This window comes from Monopterus albus, unplaced genomic scaffold (assembly GCF_001952655.1).
Source record: "Monopterus albus unplaced genomic scaffold, M_albus_1.0 scaffold100.1, whole genome shotgun sequence".
NCBI classification, from domain to species: domain Eukaryota; kingdom Metazoa; phylum Chordata; class Actinopteri; order Synbranchiformes; family Synbranchidae; genus Monopterus; species Monopterus albus.
In genome coordinates, this window is record NW_018127980.1 from 31,598 (window position 1) to 49,633 (window position 18,036).

At 41.0% G+C, this 18,036-nt stretch overlaps 4 protein-coding genes across 8 annotated transcripts in view; 1 reads left to right on the plus strand and 3 right to left on the minus strand.

Annotated features, from left to right (window-relative positions):
* The window catches only part of c8g (complement component 8, gamma polypeptide), an 8,504-nt gene extending 5,433 nt beyond the window's left edge, over positions 1-3,071 (minus strand). Inside the window, exons 1-2 of the mRNA XM_020609652.1 lie at positions 2,802-3,071; positions 1,736-1,881 (exon numbers count right to left, since the gene is read on the minus strand). Of these exons, the coding sequence (XP_020465308.1) occupies positions 1,736-1,881; positions 2,802-2,984 (329 nt within the window). The 5' untranslated portion in view covers positions 2,985-3,071. The remainder of the gene's footprint in view (positions 1-1,735; positions 1,882-2,801) is intronic.
* A 303-nt stretch (positions 3,072-3,374) lies between these two features.
* msrb2 (methionine sulfoxide reductase B2) lies at positions 3,375-6,312 on the minus strand. Its single transcript, XM_020609653.1, has 5 exons — positions 6,112-6,312; positions 5,495-5,592; positions 5,034-5,110; positions 4,651-4,798; positions 3,375-4,399 (listed from the first exon to the last, which is right to left on the minus strand). The coding sequence occupies exons 1-5, from the start codon at positions 6,218-6,220 to the stop codon at positions 4,271-4,273; spliced, it is 561 nt and encodes a 186-aa protein (XP_020465309.1). The 5' UTR covers positions 6,221-6,312; the 3' UTR covers positions 3,375-4,270.
* A 570-nt stretch (positions 6,313-6,882) lies between these two features.
* On the minus strand, positions 6,883-14,325 carry armc3 (armadillo repeat containing 3). Of its 2 annotated transcripts, XM_020609645.1 has the most exons (17): positions 14,126-14,325; positions 13,739-13,794; positions 13,405-13,522; positions 12,867-12,992; positions 12,561-12,629; positions 12,168-12,343; positions 11,784-11,978; positions 11,122-11,305; positions 10,862-11,014; positions 10,671-10,779; positions 10,274-10,523; positions 10,003-10,139; positions 9,523-9,691; positions 9,227-9,321; positions 7,929-8,087; positions 7,481-7,643; positions 6,883-7,308 (listed from the first exon to the last, which is right to left on the minus strand). In XM_020609645.1, the coding sequence occupies exons 2-17, from the start codon at positions 13,784-13,786 to the stop codon at positions 7,102-7,104; spliced, it is 2,358 nt and encodes a 785-aa protein (XP_020465301.1). In that variant the 5' UTR covers positions 13,787-13,794; positions 14,126-14,325; the 3' UTR covers positions 6,883-7,101. The 2 variants fall into 2 exon arrangements, with proteins under 2 accessions (XP_020465301.1, XP_020465302.1); XM_020609646.1 differs by lacking the exon at positions 11,784-11,978.
* A 686-nt stretch (positions 14,326-15,011) lies between these two features.
* Positions 15,012-18,036, plus strand: part of pip4k2aa (phosphatidylinositol-5-phosphate 4-kinase, type II, alpha a) — a 25,939-nt gene continuing 22,914 nt past the window's right edge. For 2 of the 4 annotated variants that reach the window (XM_020609650.1, XM_020609649.1), the window contains exon 1: positions 15,012-16,119. In XM_020609650.1, coding sequence (XP_020465306.1) covers positions 15,979-16,119 — 141 coding nt within the window. In that variant the 5' untranslated portion in view covers positions 15,012-15,978. The remainder of the gene's footprint in view (positions 16,120-18,036) is intronic. The other 2 variants (XM_020609648.1, XM_020609651.1) reach the window with 2 other exon arrangements.

Here is an 18,036-nt window from a genome sequence, read left to right on the forward strand (position 1 = left end):
AGCGAGGGCTGGGACTGCGGGGACTGGAGCTGCAGCGAGGGCTTGGGCTGCTGGGACTGGAGCTGAAGCTGCGGCGTGGAGTGCTTGGACTGGAGCTGGGGCTGCAGCTTGGAGTGCTTGGAGTGTCGGTTGGTCCTCCTGCTCCACCTTCCTCCAGGACCACCTGGACAGATGGGCAACCGAGTACCAGCGTAAGGGGAAGAAGAAAAACTGGTGGAAACTGGAGTGGGCTCGGGGACAGGAGACAAAAAAAAAAGCTCAGCCACATGGAGGGAAAAAGAGTCTGTGGAGGTGAGGGCTTGGGAGCTTCCTCAGGGAAAGAAAATGGGGAAAACTTGTGATATGTTATTAACCGGTAAATATCCTTGGTTTCTGCTGAGCTGAGGTACTGTAGGTCTCAGGAAAGTATGACCGAGGCTGATTCAAACTATGGGTGGTGAATGAAGAGGAGGGAAGGCTAGCACCTAGAAAAACTGGTGGAAACTGGAGTGGGCTCGGGGACAGGAGACAAAAAAAAAAGCTCAGCCACATGGAGGGAAAAAGAGTCTGTGGAGGTGAGGGCTTGGGAGCTTCCTCAGGGAAAGAAAATGGGGAAAACTTGTGATATGTTATTAACCGGTAAATATCCTTGGTTTCTGCTGAGCTGAGGTACTGTAGGTCTCAGGAAAGTATGACCGAGGCTGATTCAAACTATGGGTGGTGAATGAAGAGGAGGGAAGGCTAGCACCTGAGCCAGCTGAGTCCATTGTTGGCCGGAGCATTTTGTTATGGTTTGTCCCCCTCACCAGGAGAACTGAGGTTGGACTCAAGATTGCCGACCCAGGTGCTAGTTAAAAAAAAGGTTTAATGGAACAAAACACAAAGTAACAACATAACAAGGGCAATGTACATATATAAGCAAATTAGGGTAGAGAGGGTGGAGGAGACTGGGATGACCAGTAGAGGCGACAGGCTAACGGCAGAAACCATGAAAGTGGGAGGAACAGGGCGGACAGGTGAATGGACAGGCTAACCAAGAGGACAGGCGAACAAAAAGGATATCCACAGCACAGGAACTGTCAGCTTGGATAAAAAAAGGTAACGTCTGGCTAACCTCATGGACAAAAAACAAAACAAAGCAGTCCACAGCACAGGAACTGTCAACGCGGACCGTATAGCACAAAACATATAACCTACGTATATAATGAGATCCACAGCACAGGACCTGTCAGCGTGGATAACAAAATACATCTTATACACACCACGAATAAAGGGCTGTTACGGGGTATGCACTTTAAGGCTCCGGCGACAGCGGAGCGTCCGCCAGAGGTATAAATAAGGTAGGAGGGTGATTACAGTAATGTGCCCCAGCTGTGCGCAGCAACCCACAAGTCACTCATTACAAAATGCGACACAGCTGAGGCGCCGGTCCTGCAAAAACAGCAAGCAGGAGAGAGAAAGGCAAAAGAGAGGCAGGTCGCGCCAAGCGGACCTGACAATTGTTCTCTGTGTCCTTCTGCAACATATTATTAAAATGATGAGGAAAAGCTGTTGGATTCAAATGTTCTACCAACTTCTTCCTGTTTTGAGGATTCAGACACAAACTCAAGCACAGATGGTTTGACCATGAATTCACCATGCCATGAGTGAGTTGGCAGATTGGCCTGTTTAACTCCCTCTGCTTATAAATCAAGAAACTGAAAAAATAGCAGCAAGAGCTACATGCACCATGTACTAAGTAAAGACTGGTACTTACTGTCGTGTTTTTGTGCTAACTAGCAGTGTTTGATCAGAGTCAGAGGAACGTTTGAGGCTCATGATTGTAGGCTCCACTTTGGTTCCATGATTTATCAGGTAGGAGCATTTGGAGGCAGTGTTTAGCAAGTACCATGTTCCTGTCATCTGCAACACACCAGGCAAAATGGATAGAGACATAAAACACAAATACATCCCTTAAGCCTTATGGAGTTGCTTTCTATCCTGCTAAAAAAATTAGCAGTATATTTTTTTTCTTTTAGTTGAGATTAATGACTGTTTGTTTCACCATATTATTCTGTAAAGTCTTTCTACCTAGGATTTGCCCTATTTTGCCATGGTCAAATAAACTTAGATTGAATATTTTGGTAACATCTGAACCTTTCTCTGTTCTGTTAATGAAAGAAAATCTGTTTCAATTATCCTACTCTATAATATTTTGTTTTGTTCAAATTCTGTTTCTCTGAAAATTCCCCTTATTGCCTAAAACACAATATTGACACAATTACACAAGCTTGTCCACATTGCCAGCCACCACACTAATCAATAACCAAGAAAACTCTTTGGTTTTTAAGTTTAAGTTGGTTATAAGTGTCAACCTCCTCAAGTAATATTTTAGGATCTTTTAACATTTAGTTTAACTATGAACAAAACCTGTTGAACTGGTCAGTGTATGGCAAGTGTTTGGCTGATTTAAAATGCCATGGTTTTGACTGATTCTTTTGCAATCCTATTTGTATGTGCTATTGTGCCATTAGGGTGCAACTCAAACTGTGAGTGTGTAAAGGTCAGCTAACAGCATAGTAAACAGTTTACTGTGGTTATTCTCTGGCTGCAGCTTCAATCTGCTGTCTGGAAGCAGATATTCTCCTACTTTTCAATGCATCTTTTTCATTAATCGGGTCCTGGTCACAGTTAAGTTTGAATACAAGATTTAAATGGTCACTTTATGGCAAACCAAATGCAACCTGGGTAATAATTACTGAAATCAAACAGAAATAATAATACACAGAATCAAACACACATGCAGTAGTGTCAGTAATCTGCCTCTTCCTCCAGTTTCTTACCTGCTCTATGTCTATGTTCTGTGGTGGTGGGCCTACATCAATAGGGTCAACCTTTGGCTTCTTGGGAGGTCGTCTCTGGGGTCGTGGTCGACTCTTAGCACCCCCTACAGCCTCACTGGAACCCCGCAGACACACACACATCAACACTGCCACTGCCAACATGCAGCGCCACACTCCAGCCATCCTGACAGTAATACAGTCAAGAATAAGGCTTGTTGTCCTTTAACACTGCTCCGCTTCCGGTACTCTTACTTCTAAACCCTCCTCCTGGTTTTCGATTTGGTTTTCTGCCCTCTCTGTCTACGTTTCCTTATGTACTTTGCTCAACCTCAAACACACAGACGGACGGCATGCATAAAAAACACAAGCAATGTGAAACAGAGGATGGCCTATTAGGTTGAACATTAACTTGATTTACTGACAGAAATTAGGCCATACTGCAGCATTACAGTGTGTGCATCTGAGCTGGGGTGGCAGCAATACATTCTCATTAAATACTGAGTTTTAAATGCTAACATTATCAGTAAACCTTAGATTTAGATAAACAAACATGTTCATCTACTGGATAAGGATAATCACCTTTATTGGCCAAGTATGTTACACACAAGGAATTTGTACAAAACCAATGGCAGCCATGTGCGGTGCCACCTCAACTGATAGCTCTAACCATCGAGGCGGGGGTGGTTCAGTGTCTTGCCCAAAGACATTGTGACCACCAGCACCGAGATTCAAACCTTCAACCTTCTGGTTGGGAGACGACTGCTCTACCCACCGCACCACTGTCGCCTTCCCTATTGGAAACATTAAGAGCTCCTAAATCAGACAAACCATTTGGATTTGTACATCCAGCACCAGACTGAAAAATACAAGAAGCAGCAATGTCATAACTTGCTGTTTTTTGCATTCTCTACAAAAAAGGAGGTCTTCTTAATTAAGGTCCAGTGTATTTTGACATTTTTCACACATGAAAACAAGTCACACATAATGATGGTGTTTAGAGGCAATTAATCTTTGTGACATCTATGGGTTAGGTACTATGTTCCACACTGAAGTGTCAGGTTTCTCTTTCAACTTGAAGACAAGCATCGTTCAGTTGACATTCATTAAGACAAAACTGAACAAAAATTAGAAAACATTAAAAGCAATCCACACAGTGAGTAAATTAGGAAGTATGCTTTAGGTGACTGTTGGTCTACACATTGAGTGACTCATGTAATATAGTGCATGTTCAGCAGATTTGTAGTATTCTCTCCAGTGTCTAGAGCCAAAGCCCTCAACAAAAGCTTCTTTCAGTTTAATAAATCCCGGGAAGCATACAGTATTTACCCCAATGTTCAAACATTACTTTGTACCATACAGAACCTCTCACTTCCAGACCTGAATACACTGACCTCCCCAAAACACTGACCTACAAAGAAACATACAGTAAAAGTGTGATTTCAGTGGTTTAGGCAAGTCCATGGAGTTCATCAGTTTTCCTGAGGCTTTTCAGGCTTGTTTTCTCTTGGTTTAAACTTGAGTGCCACACTGTTGATGCAGAATCGCTGACCCGTTGGGTCTGGTCCATCATCAAACACATGACCCAGGTGAGCATCACACTGCACAACACACACAAACTCACAAAAATCAGAAACAACCAAAAATACAAAAGTGATGGCTGTATTTATATTATTTTGAAATTCCAACTACATAGTGTGAATGAGACACACATTTTGAATTCTAGCCTACACTGCCTTAAAGAAAGAAAGAACTGCACACAAAGCTAGCTGCATTACTTAGAACAACTATACTGAGCAAACAGAATTTTGGCTTCATAGCTAAAAAAAAAGAAAAAGAAAAAACAACTCACATTTTTACAAAGGACTTCTGTCCCAGCACTACCCAGGCTGTTGTCAGGGCGACGAATGATGGAAGTGTGGCTTTCATCCCTCTCCCATGTCCCATGAGCCTCTTTGAATGCTGGCCAGCCTGTCCCAGAGTCATATTTAGCCTCTGAACTATCCAGAAAGCAAGCAACATTTCCACAGTAAGCATCTACTAATACACTTTTAAATGAACAACTAGCACAAAATCCTATTAGGGAGTATCCATTCAACATAAACTGTGACTGAATGGCTACTATATTATTTGTTTTATTTTCTGTGAAAGACTGTAAACCAACTATTATTACTTATCAAATTTTGAAGCCTCTGCATGCATGAATGTAAGAAATGCTTCAGTGCAAACTGTTACCTGAAGAGTGGGGCATCACAGCAGACACAGTGGTACATCCCCACTTCATAATGGTTAAGGTAGATCCCACTAAAAGGCTGAGAACACCCACAAATACAACCACAAACCAAAACACAATGTTAGGAGCAGAAACCGGATTAATAGTTGAGTGTCAAGATATTTCATCATATCATACATTTTGTGTCCTTAAGCTCATTGTTGGTTTTGTGCATTTTTTTTTACATCAGCTGTTTATCACACAATTTCAAATTCGTAATATAGCAAAGGTTTGTATGGGCTTTTGATCAAAGTCCACTTGGAACTGTGCTAATGTTTATGAGCTAAATACCTCAGTCAGGCTGAGATGGTGTTGGCTTGACATAAATCACTGTATTGTGCATGTTTGAATTTCAAAATATTAATTTAGAACACAGTTACCTTGGCATGAGGGTACATATTATTAGTTCACTTTTGAAACTTACCACCTCAGTTCCTCTCTCTCTGGTGACTACATACTGTTCTGGGGTGAGTTTCTTTTGCCAGTCTTCATTCTCACTGTATCGTGTGAGGGACTGCAGGCCTGCAGAAAGCAGAGGCCATAATGAGAAGGTGACAGTGAAGTTCACATGTGCATTTGAAGACACTGTGCTGGAGGTAAACATAAAAAGCTGATGCGACAACAACTCACCAATAAAACATGAACGCTATCTGTAATGCAGTGGTTTCTAAACCTTTTCGAATTAGAACCCACAACTTTAAACCACAGAACCCAAAGAGTATGGAACCAAAGGAGAAAATGTAATGTAATAACGTGTAATTAACTTTAGCCTACCTTGAGGCAATGATCTACCAGTGAATGTAACATTTCTTAATAAAACGCCCATAAAGTGTTACTTAATCTTAATTTCGGGTAACCATGTATAACTAAGAGCTTGCAGCTGCCTTTAGGTGCTATCAGACTGTCTCCCAATCACATTAAAATGTCCTAATATCCAATATCCCTGACAAAACTACAGCATAATGCGCCCGTGGGAATTTGCAGCTACATCCAAAGAATGGAGAGACAGTAAAGCTATCAAATGTTGCCCCGGTAGCCTACCTTGAGTTGTGGATAGAGGACGGATGAATACCCTTCTCAACAACACCACGGATCTGGCTGTGGCGCGCTGAGAAGCGAGAATGAACAAACGCGCGACAAATCGTGACATGTTTTCCTCTGTTGTGTCCAGCCTGAAGACAAGTCCAGGTTTCAGCAGAAGCCTGCGCACTGGCTGCCTCGGGACTGTTCATGGCGCAGCGAGCTCGCGTTGCACTGATCCAGGCTGTTAGCGGAGTGACCCGGTCAAAAATCACACTTTGCATTACATAATTCAAAGTGCGCTGGGTTAATTGCCTTTTTATTGCAACACAACGTGCAGCTATAACTTAATTATGTAGAAATTACAGTTACACGTATAAGGTCTTTATGGTATATTTTAAGATATGTTACCATTTTTAATAACAATGTAAGTCCAATGAACAGTAAAATGAGATCCCCCAGGCACATATTAGAGTAATGTTCATTTGGTTTTCTTAAATCTTAAATGTTAAGACCGACGAGTTTCTTTTTTTTTTTTTTGGTTAGTGCCCACAAATACCATACAGAGAGCCCAACAATAAAATTTCCAGAACTTGGTCACACCTCCATTGTTGCCAGAAAACAATTAAAAACAAACCAGTGAGCCGTTGTTCTGCACTGGTTGACATGTTTCTTGTTATGTGGGGGTAGGCCTACATATTTTTTAACCCTTTTTTAATAGTTATTTCTGTCTGACCTCAGTTGAAGCACAAACAGTAAAGACCACCTGCTATCTGACTTATCTATCCACTGTAACAGAACCACAAGTTAAATTGCTGTGTTTATTAGAGAAGCTTTAGTCATAAACAAATGGCCTTTTTCTTTTTGACTTGTGCATACACCAAAACTATCAACTAAATAATTATGTATTGAGTTATTTAAAGGTCTGCAGCAAATGCACATACAATAGAAATTAAATGTCTAGCCACAGAAATATATAGACTACTGAAATATATTTATACTATTGCAGATCTATATAGTCTGATATTGCTCAGCAGCAACTGTACTGACTGCCAGTAGGCTTCCAGGCTGATGCATGAGGTCTACTATGTAGCGGCAAGGCTGTGAAGAGAACCCATTGCTGGAAGGAGTCCCATTGAAGAGGAGTACCTCGTTCCAAGCCCGGTTGTATTCACCCCTAACAAGTGTACAGCTTATCCCAAGGCAATCAGCCAAACACTGAAAAGTAATAGAATGAAGACAGGTCAGGATATTGTTATTTGGAAGCAAGATAAACTTGAGAAAAGGAGCAGAAAAGAAAACAGGGAAAATATTTTATGTGAAGGATGGGGACATCTTAGGGTTAGGGTTCGATTAAGTCACAGAGAAAGGTGATGATGATGTATGGTACCTTGAAGAGAAGTGCCCTGTGGCAGTAGATTCCCCTTCTGATCAAGCCAATGGGAATAACATTAGACTGAAGCTGGAACTTGAGCTGGCTGAGGTGCAGCAACCATGTGAATTCATGCAACTTTTCCTTCTCCACTGCTCCACCCATGGCTTCACTCACCAGCCTGACACCCAAATCCATGAACACAGAAGCCATTACAATGCAGAAAACTTCAAAATCTTCAAAGTGCTTCCTGTAAGCTGAGTATGCTGCTTCTGTTATTTTAGTGAACCCTTACTGGTATTTAATAAGTCAATGTAGAAATGTCTATGGTATGTTGTTTAAGTTTGTTTTTATGAATCTGGATACTTAGAATACAGTAACTGCCAATCATTTCATATATATTTTCCTCTGTAGTGGTATTGACATCTGTGTATGTTGATTACAGCTGACTGGATTAGTCCATCACCTGGCCAAGGCAGCATACTGCTCTCGTTCATTCAGTGGGAGAACGGATCGTTTGGCCTCTTTAATAAGAACATGCAATGAGACGTCATCCATCATCTTCCATGGTTTCTGTGTAAGTGGCTGGGTCTCAGCTTTCTGTTTCTCATCCTCTTTCATCTTCCTGTACAAAGAGACAGTAAAATGAAAACAAATCTCTGTGTTGTGTTTCTTTTCTATGTTTCTTTCCTAATGTCATTTATGATTTATGTAAATCATTTTTAAGTGCTTTGTGAATGGAAAATGATATGAAAGTAAATTTGCTGTGATTTGACATTCACATGATATAACTAATCAGTGCAATAGGATCTGCAATCAAATCTTTTACTCAGCAGGAGATAGAAGAGGACAACAAAATATTAAATGAACTGAGGCATTTTGCTTTGTAAAGCTAAATTTGGGTTATAATATGCAATGAATTAGACCACAAATGTATTACATAACACCCTGCTTAAGAATGTTTGCATGCTAAATGGGGTCATGGTAGAAATGGGGTTGACCTGAAGTACCCTATGGGGGTAGTCCTCTCTTTGGCAATGATGCTAAAAGTGTTAGTGTGTGTGCATGTATAACCTTTAATACATATTGTGTGTTGGCATCTTCAAGTGTGTCTTCATGACTGTGCATTTGTGCATGTTTGTAGTTGTGTGTGCAAGTTCAGAAGCTTCTTAGTCTAAATACAAAAGCTCTTTTACTCTGAGTGTGTTGCCATCTTTAAAAAATGGGTTTCCCCGTGAGGCACAATGAAGGCAACAAGAGAAAAGAAAGGAAGAAAAGCCAAGCACTGGATTGGAGTAAACATGGGGAGGGTGACAGTAATCTAACAGCCACAATAAACTGTAGCAATTGCAGACAGCAACTATTTGGTACAGCTATTTCAGTAAGAACCTAATGGTTTATTATTTGTGTGGTTTCTGGTTGAATTTCCACTCTACTTTTAGTGTAAGGGATCCAGTAAGTTTTAATAACCTGGGAGTAGCTGCATATATTGAACAACTACAAAATTTTTGTCCAAACTTCACTTTTTACACAGCTGTAATGTAATGTATGTATGTATGTATGTATGTATGTATGCATGTATGCATGTATATTGTGTAGATATCAAAATGAAAATTTACATTGTCAACTGAGTAAACTAAAGCACTTTTCTTGTTTTTTTAATGCACAAGGTTTCTGAAATACAGAACCACCAGCACCAAGATATAAGTGGTAAGCCACATGAAGAAATCCATCAAAACATATGTTGTGATATTGGACTCATACTCTACTGTTGTTTTAACAGCAATGATGGGGTGGCGCTGGTTGACTGGCTGCATAGACAGTTCCTCTAAAGTGAGAATTCTCTGACCTGCATGAGCCTGAAAGAGAGACATAAAGTCTGTGTTATCACTTTAAATATGTATGCTAACCATCAAAATGCACAAAGCGAAAACAAAGTTTCCACATTACTGAAACAGATTACATCAAGTTACATACGTTACAACTGTTTTTTTTTTTCAAAGTAATCTACACTCCTTGAAGCGACTTCTGTAGGACATAAATTGTAATAGTAAACACACCTTCCCAGTGTCGTAGAAGCCATCACTAATAATGTCAGTGGAGGCCAAATGACCTGTCAAGCTGTATTTAACAGACAAGTTGGAGTTAAGCAGGCTGCCCATTGCCAACTCGCTGAAACTGCTCCTAAGATTCACTGACTGGTTGATTTCCTGAAGTATTTCCAGTGCTCTGGGACACACACAACATACAACCACATACAGATATTCAGATGCTGATGATAATTCTAAAAATCCACTCTTGAACAAACATAAACACATACAACAAAAATGATTTACACTTCCATGCGTAATACTGTGCTATTTTGCCATCTGCTGGCTATTTAAGAGATTTTTTTTTTTACCTGTTCTATCACACTTTGCTTCTACTAGGCTTTGAATTGATGAGTAGTAGTACTTTACATTTCTCTGCTGTGCTACACAGTAATATATTGCTGATTCATCAGTGCCAAGTTTTTGTTATCTCTCATTTCAGTGTCTTACCCAAGTTTGCACATCTCCACGACAGTGGTCTTATCACTGGCACAGACATTCACTGCCAAGCATGCACTGTGCAACACCTCCTTGTGATAGGATCGCAACAAACTGACCAGTGGCTGAAGGCCTCCAGCACTTTGTAGCTATGTAGGACAGGGTCAAATTTAGGTACACAGAGAAAGCATATTAAATTTCATGATTATTTAGAACTATAGTAAACATTTTTCTATAGATGTTTGTAGTGGGTTAAGAATAAAAGCAGCAACCATAAACCAACCTGTGCTCTAGCTTCTGTGTCACAAACTAGTACTGCCAGACAGAGTACTGTGTTGACCAGGACCTGTGTATGTGTGGACTTTAACAGCTCCACCAGACCCTGTATAGCTCCTTGTGACAAGATGCTGCAGCGAATGACTTCATGTCTTGCCATGTTAGCAAGCGTGGCAGCAGCATGGGCTACTGTGCTAGAACAGCTTCCCCAGAGCTGCTGGACAAGGAGCTCATGGCCTCCGGCCTCATACACTGCACTAGAAAATACAACAGAAATTGAGTAGAGATTTAATGCAAACCTACAGAATAGACAATAAATGCAGTCTTAAACTTTCATATGTGCATACAACATGGTGTTTCTGTGATGTGTGTATATAAATGCATTCAGGTTGTCTGTCGCTCACAATGCACTGAGCTGGTTACTATGTGTGAGGTTAGACAGCGCCTGGGCTGCCGCCTCTTTCAGCACCGAGCTCTCACTGCTCAGCCCCTTTACCACTGCAGGGATACCACCTGAAACACACATAAATCAAGCTCCTTCACACTTCACTGTAGTCAGCATGTTGTTATGGTGCTCAAGTGAATGTCTGTGTACCCAGGTCTCTGAAGCGGTCATTACTGGGTAGGTGAAAACTCATGGCAGCCACAGCCTGACAGGCAGATGTTTTCACACTGACGTCGGCCACAGAGAGAAGCTCTACCAGAATTTGCTCCACATTCTGCTCATGGAGCAGTTTGCGATTTTCAGCTAAACACACAGGCATGCAAAAACATAGACAGTTAGTAGTAAGCATTCCATATACCCCCTTTACCTTTTAAACCTATTGTTGAAAAGTTAAAAGACAGTTATCTTACAGCCCTGAGCAACCCTGGTGATGCATTTAATAGCAGTTGATTGGATTTCAGGTCTGTAAGGGGTGAGTAGAAAATCCATCAGCCTAGTCAGGCCTCCACCCCGGTGGAGTAGCTGGAGGCTCTCAGTGTCACACAAACAGTTAGTGACTACCTGTAAGGCCTCGGCATGAAGGTCACTGAAGTCCTGTAAGATATAAAAATACAGGGAGAGAAAAGGTATTAGGAGTTGTGATCAAGAGTTATATTAAAAGAAACTACTGTATTTCCCAATAATTGTGCAAGGCAGCTTTATTTATAGCATATTTCAAACACTGAATAAAGTAAGAATAAAATCAGCTAAGGCAGAATTAAAAGAGGTTTTATAATTGAATACAATAAAGTCAAATCAAAGAGAAATAAACAATAAATAATAATAAACCATAAATGCAGTAGAGGTACACTAGAGTAATACAGTATGTTCTAAGCTGGCCCCAGTGTGACAAAGGAAATAAAAATGCAGGGCACAGATTAGATCATGCAAACGTTGGTTACATCTGTGTGCACATAGTAGCTAGAAGCAGTTTAGAACATTATTACCCTCTCAATATTTTTCTTCTTGTTTCATTAGTAGACATACATCCCTACACAAAACCATGCACTCTAACTCACACCCAGATATTTACCTTTTTATTAAGGATATCAATGAGCTTCTCAAATCCCTGCTTTTCCCTAAAGGTGGTGCATGTATCTTTATCAGTGGTGATATCCTGCAGCGTCTTTAAAGCCAAATGCTGAATGACAGGGAAGTCCGACTTCAGCAGTTCAAGAAGTGGAGGGATTCCACCCAGCTCATGAACTGCCAGGCGGCTTTGATAGTCCTTCACAAATACAGTCCAACAGAAAATATTACGGGGATAAGAATTTTAGAGCTGCTTCAATTTGATCCACTTTAAAACAGAGTTACATATTGAGATACTCATAACTATAACTCCTCCTTGTCTACTATGAAAAGCCCTATAATCATAAATAGCCTTGTAACCTCCTCCAAACTGATGATCGGCAGTCACCTGGACTAGGTTGATGATAGTCTCTAGCGAGTTCTTCTTAACATCTGGGTCTGGACTGGAGAGAAGCTGGATTAGAGGTGGCAGGCCCTTGTTGTCAAAGATCTGCACCTTGCAGGTATAATCCACTGACAGAGAGGCCAGGCAGAGTGTTGCAAACTCATGGATAACTGTATCATCTTGAATAGAAGTCAAAACAGAATATATGAAATAAAAAACCTGAACATAAAGAATTAAACACTGAAATATAGAGATATAAGTAGATAAGTTATATGCTATACAATGACAGCATGGAACAAATATTTTAGGCCACTGAGAAAAAGGAATGACATCTTTTAATTTCTTTATTTTATTGTTGTAGTATCCAATGAATATCTTGCGAGCCAAGGGACTCACCTTCATGAAACAATTTGTCTATAATCACTGGAATGACATCTAGTTTGTTCAGAGCAGTCTTTATATCACCTTTCAATAAAAACAAGAGACAATCATTCAGTTATTCAGTGAGTCAACCCACTCAGTCTGTTCAGTCAACTAAACTAACAGTTCTGCAGCCAGTCAGTATGTCATTCTGACAACAAGGAGAAAGACACTTAGGAAATATCAATGTCACTTAGTCAGCTTGTTAAATAAGTTGTATTGTCAGCCATCAAGACCCTCAGCAGGCAAGTTTGCACTGATGACATATGTTGTGTGACATACCGTTACTAGCCATGATGCCCAGGGCCATGAAGGCATTGCGTCTGACCAGCTTGTTGTTGTGAGTGATGAGATGACAGAGAGGCTCCAGCGCCCCAAGCCCCAGCAGACAAACCTTGTTCTCATCTCCTAACAACAGAGGGAGACAGTCAAAAAGAAATTTCAGCATAGTTCCAGACAAAATCTGAGTGCCTGTGTGGATTTATTATCAGTGAAGAAGTGTATAAGAAATACAGTAGATTGACAGTGTAAGTGGGGCTTAAAGCTATAGAGGAAAATGGAAACATTAGATGAGTAAATGTCAGGAAACATCAAATAAAACAGCTCATAAACGTACAAATAAATACAGTAGAAGAGAAAATAAACATGTTACATTGGAGGTAAAGCATTTTGTAGTGTCCTGCAAAATGAAGGAGAGTAATATGGACAGCCTTATGAAGTCAGACAGAGAGCGATAAAGGAGCAGGGATGAATTTTGTGCTTTCCAGTGCAATGTTGCTCATAAATAAAGCAAAGGTTGACTGTGGGTAGCTTGCTGTACCTTTCTCTGCAAATATATAGATTGCTTCACAGGCTTTGATTAGAATGTCCTCTTCAGGGGAGCTCAGCAGCAACACTAATGTTGCTGGGGTTTTGCTCACAACAGGTACTGCATCAAACTGTAGGTATGAGGAAACAGAAATATGCCAGTGTTTATCAATGTTTATGTTTATGAAAAATGTTTCTAGTTTTTGGTGTAGCCTATAGTTGGCCTGCATGTTTTCAGGCTATGGGTGTTTGGTCAGTGGACACAAAGCCTATAATTTCAGAAACAGGTCAGCTATAGGTAATTTTATTAGTAGGATATGTTTTACATTTACTACTGTATGTCTCACCGTTTCCTTACTTGGAGTTTCGCTCTCCTTCTTTGCTTTCTTGCCCATCCTGTGAACTAGAGAGAAACTGAATTTTAACATGTAGTCTATCTAAACAGCTAACCTCACAGCTTAAGTTATTCTTGTGTCGAAGTCTGCTTTCCCCATTCTCCCGTTAGAACAGTGCCTCCCGAAACGGCCCGTCCGTGTTTGGGTTTAGGGATTAGGTTCCAGACTAATTAGGAGTAAGTGTAGTTTCAAGTTAAGGTGAGAGGAACGCATATAGGGCCGTATCCTCGAGGAAACGGACCTCGACGCAACACACGCTACTCAACATAGCTTGGCTGTTAACAGTGTTCACAGATGACAATTACAAAAACATGCACACAGATATTCATCATAACTTACCTATGTGTTTTTTCCAAACTAAGGGACAAGTTCAAGACTTAGATAATTAGCATGCCAGCCGACCAGAAAGAACCAGACAGCGAGTTTAGTGTTTTGGGAGAGAGGTGTTTGACACCGCGTTGCTAGGCAATGGGTGCCACGAGTTGTGTATGCGCTCTATAGATCAGAGTGCAGCTCTACTACATATTCTACATCTCCGCCATTACTAGAGAAAGAATCCTGGCCGGGAAGATGTCGTCAATTTCTCCTAAATGTGGGCTAAATATGGGGTTGAACATTTATATCCTACTTATCAACTAATAATTATAAGCTATAACTCGTATTTATAGGCTAATGTGGAATTTACCAATCCAAGGGAAATGGTCAAATAAAATATGAAATAAACAAAAGGGAATCTGTGGATCATCGTCTGAGAGAGTGTGCTGTGTGTTTTGAGGGAGGTGTATGCAGGTCATAACAATAACACTGGGCTTAATATGTCACTATGAGACGTAAGTCATAAAAATGCACGCTATACACCTCAACGGGGCCTCCTGCAGCCAGAGGCTCACGGGCACAACGCAATATGTACAGAAATAAAGCCTATAGCCTACCTCTGGTGGAAATGAGCCTCAGATTGTCAGCTAAAACAAGACAAGAATGGGGAGTGGGTGGCTGAGTTTATACCATGGATGTATGGTTTATACAGTTTTTGTTGTTGTTGCTGTTGTTAATGCTGTAGTTATGTAATTACTAAATGAGCTACAAAATAGGCAACAGTCTATTTTTGTCTATTTTCAAAGTCAATGGAGGATTTTGATCTTTGTTAAAATTAAAACGTTTCAACTGTCAATATGGTGCTGAAATCGAAATGCAAATTTAGAAGGTTATGAAAAGGCTCCTGTGGGTTATTAATAAGCGCAGAAAAGTAGTATGGGCCCAGTGGAGGGAGGGGGTTGTAGCGAATCAGCGAAGCAGACACTGCGAAGGGCAGGCTGGTTGTCACCTCCCCTCCGTCGGGCTGTCAACTGACAGCAGCACACATGAACATCAATGCTGCAACCGGAGTTGGCTATTTGTTTACGTTAGCTCTAAATATGTGTTCTTCTGCGTTTTAATTCACACAGAAGAAGGATATGACTGGCACGCCACTATTTTTTCTACGGACTGACTACAAAAGCATTGCATAGGAGGAGGCTGAAGAAGTGCTTGTTACTTGTGCGCTGCTAGTTGATGTTAATAGTTAGCTTGCATGCTAATGGTAGCTAGGTGCTGAACGGAGTTGGCTAACGTTACATAGCTAGCTCGCTAGCGAAGGTCGGAGGGACCAAAGTTAACTGGTAACTGGAGCGTTTAGTAGACTATTCAGCGTCCTTAGTATGTTATTTTATTCAGTTGTTTTAGGCCCGCATGATAACTGATTTTTCATTTGTCACGGGGCTTCATAATTTTCCCGTTTTCTTCAGTCTTTTAATGAAATTTCTCGTTGATGTTTGCTAGCTAGCAAGCCTCTCGGCTATGCTAACGCCAGCTCAGTGAGACCTCGCATCACCAAATGAGTCAAGGAAGGAAGAGAGGTGACTGATGATGTGGGCTGATGGAAGCGGCGGACAAGGCGAAGGAGAACAGCAGTATTAACTTAAACACATCGTATTTTCTCATCAGTCCTTGTTGACGCAGGGTAGTATCGTCAGCCAAGCTGTGTGGGACGTTGGATGGAAAAAAAGGAACTGGGGCAAGTTGATTTGCGAGCTGGCTAAATGAATAGTATTTGTGTCTCTAAATCGTGAACTGGTGGCCACTGTGCCTGCTTCAAGGAAAGACACTGTCAGGATTAACGTACAGATTTCAGTAATCGGCCAGTTTGCTTAAAGATGGCTTCGGCGAGCAGCATTGCAGCATCTATTGCAAGCAAAACAAAGACCAAGAAAAAACATTTCGTTGCTCAGAAAGTGAAGCTCTTCCGTGCCAGCGACCCTCTGCTCAGCGTGCTTATGTGGGGAGTCAACCATTCGGTGAGTCAGACTATCTAATGCTCATGCCATGATCCACTGTTATATACCCACCGACCTTTTGATGTGGCACATTAAGCCTTAGCTTCAGTCTGGCAGCGTCAGTTGTCAACTGTCAGCCTTTGCGTTATTGCAGCTGATTGACAAGTACGAGATGACAGCTGTCCAGTAGCTGGGCATGGTGCTGTCGGACGTGAATGTGTGACTAGCTGCAAGTGTTCGGGACTTTTAGTGTTAGTTATGGTTGCTTTTGTAAGCATTTTACATTTATAACTTGCATAATATTAGCCTTGCATGATTTTGATGTGTGCACAGTGTGTGTTTGACAAGTGAGCGCTTCATTGGCGTTTTCCTGTTGTGTACATGTAGGATAAGCTCCTAGGGCATATCTTCCCACGAAAAACGGCTTATCTCAGCTTTCCCCCCCTCTTCCTTGCTGAATATTTGCACTGGGCCAATACTCATATGTTGGAGGGAGGGCAAACTTGGCAGGCAGAGGACATACAAATATGTCTGGTACCAAATCCCAAGTATTAACCCTTTTACCACACATGGTTTTACACATATTATGTTAACACACAATGAAACAGTGTTGCTTGCACTGACAAAGGCATTTAGTTCATAGTCCTTTCTGTTCCTTTAAAGTGTCAGTGGCATGCTTTGTGTTTTCTTTTCTACAATGTTACAACGGTGAATTATCATCTTTAACATGACTGTTGTACTTTTATGTGGAAACTTAGGATAATAGGATAAGATAAAAGTAGAGTTACTTTAACCATTTTACTTTGTACTGTTGAACAATAGCAACACACTTCTGGCAATATTTTTCCTATTGCTATTGGTCAACTTTAGGCTCCTTCCCTTGCTGTTTGTTCTCCTCATTTGTTAAGGTACTCTGTTTCTCACACCATTGGCAACATAAAAGTGACATGCAATGCCAGGACATCAGACAGAGCCACTGAGTTACCGGCAGAGGGTTATGACATTGCAGTTTGAAAGAGTTAATCTAAGGTTGCTTTGCAGCCTAGAATTCATAAAATTAACCTTTTAAAACTGTAAATAACATAACATTGCAAAGGAATGAATAAAATTGATAGATTCAGAATGCAGCCAGGCTGCAGAGGCAACATGCAGACACATGCACACACTCAGGTTCAGCAAAATGCAACCTCCACCCCTATGTTTCCCATGTCCTCTGAGTCAAACCTATTCATTTTGGCTTATCCTGAAAAGTAGTACTGTTATTATAGGGTTGTTGCTTTGGGATCACAGTAGGGGAACAAGTGAAACTGTCAAGAAGTGAGAGTAGTCAATTAATTAGACAATATATGGAGCCATGTCTAAGTTTTAGGTTTTTCCTTTTATTTTTTTTCTCTAGTGTCATTAGTTTAATTCTATACCGCCATTAAACTCTACTCATTCTGCCAGTTCATTCACTTTCTATGTCTGACTCAGTCGCTGTGTCTAGATTAATTTATTGCATAGGAGGTGGATTCTGGATATATCCACAGGAGTGACCTACAGCTAAATTGTGTGATGGTAATGGGTGAGGGAAAACACAAAAGCTGGAGTTTCATATCCTGGCACCCAGATGCAATGACAGATAGAGGAGCTGGTGGAAGGATCTTGTGCTTTTGCTTCGGTGTGAAACCTTTGTATGCAGGTATCCTTCGCCACAAGCCCATGTTCAGACAAACTTTACCCTGCATGTAAAAAACAGCCCTTCTCATTCATTTGACTGTGGTAGTGTGGGGAGCAGTACCATAGGGGGGCCCTGCCAAAATGATGTTGCGCCATGCAGAAAAAAAGTTGGATCTAGTTCGACTTGACCACAGTGCGGCGTGATGTCACCCGGCAGAAAATGCTGTTTTTAAAACTACCCATGTACGGGTGGACAAGGTAAATGTATGTAGCCTACTA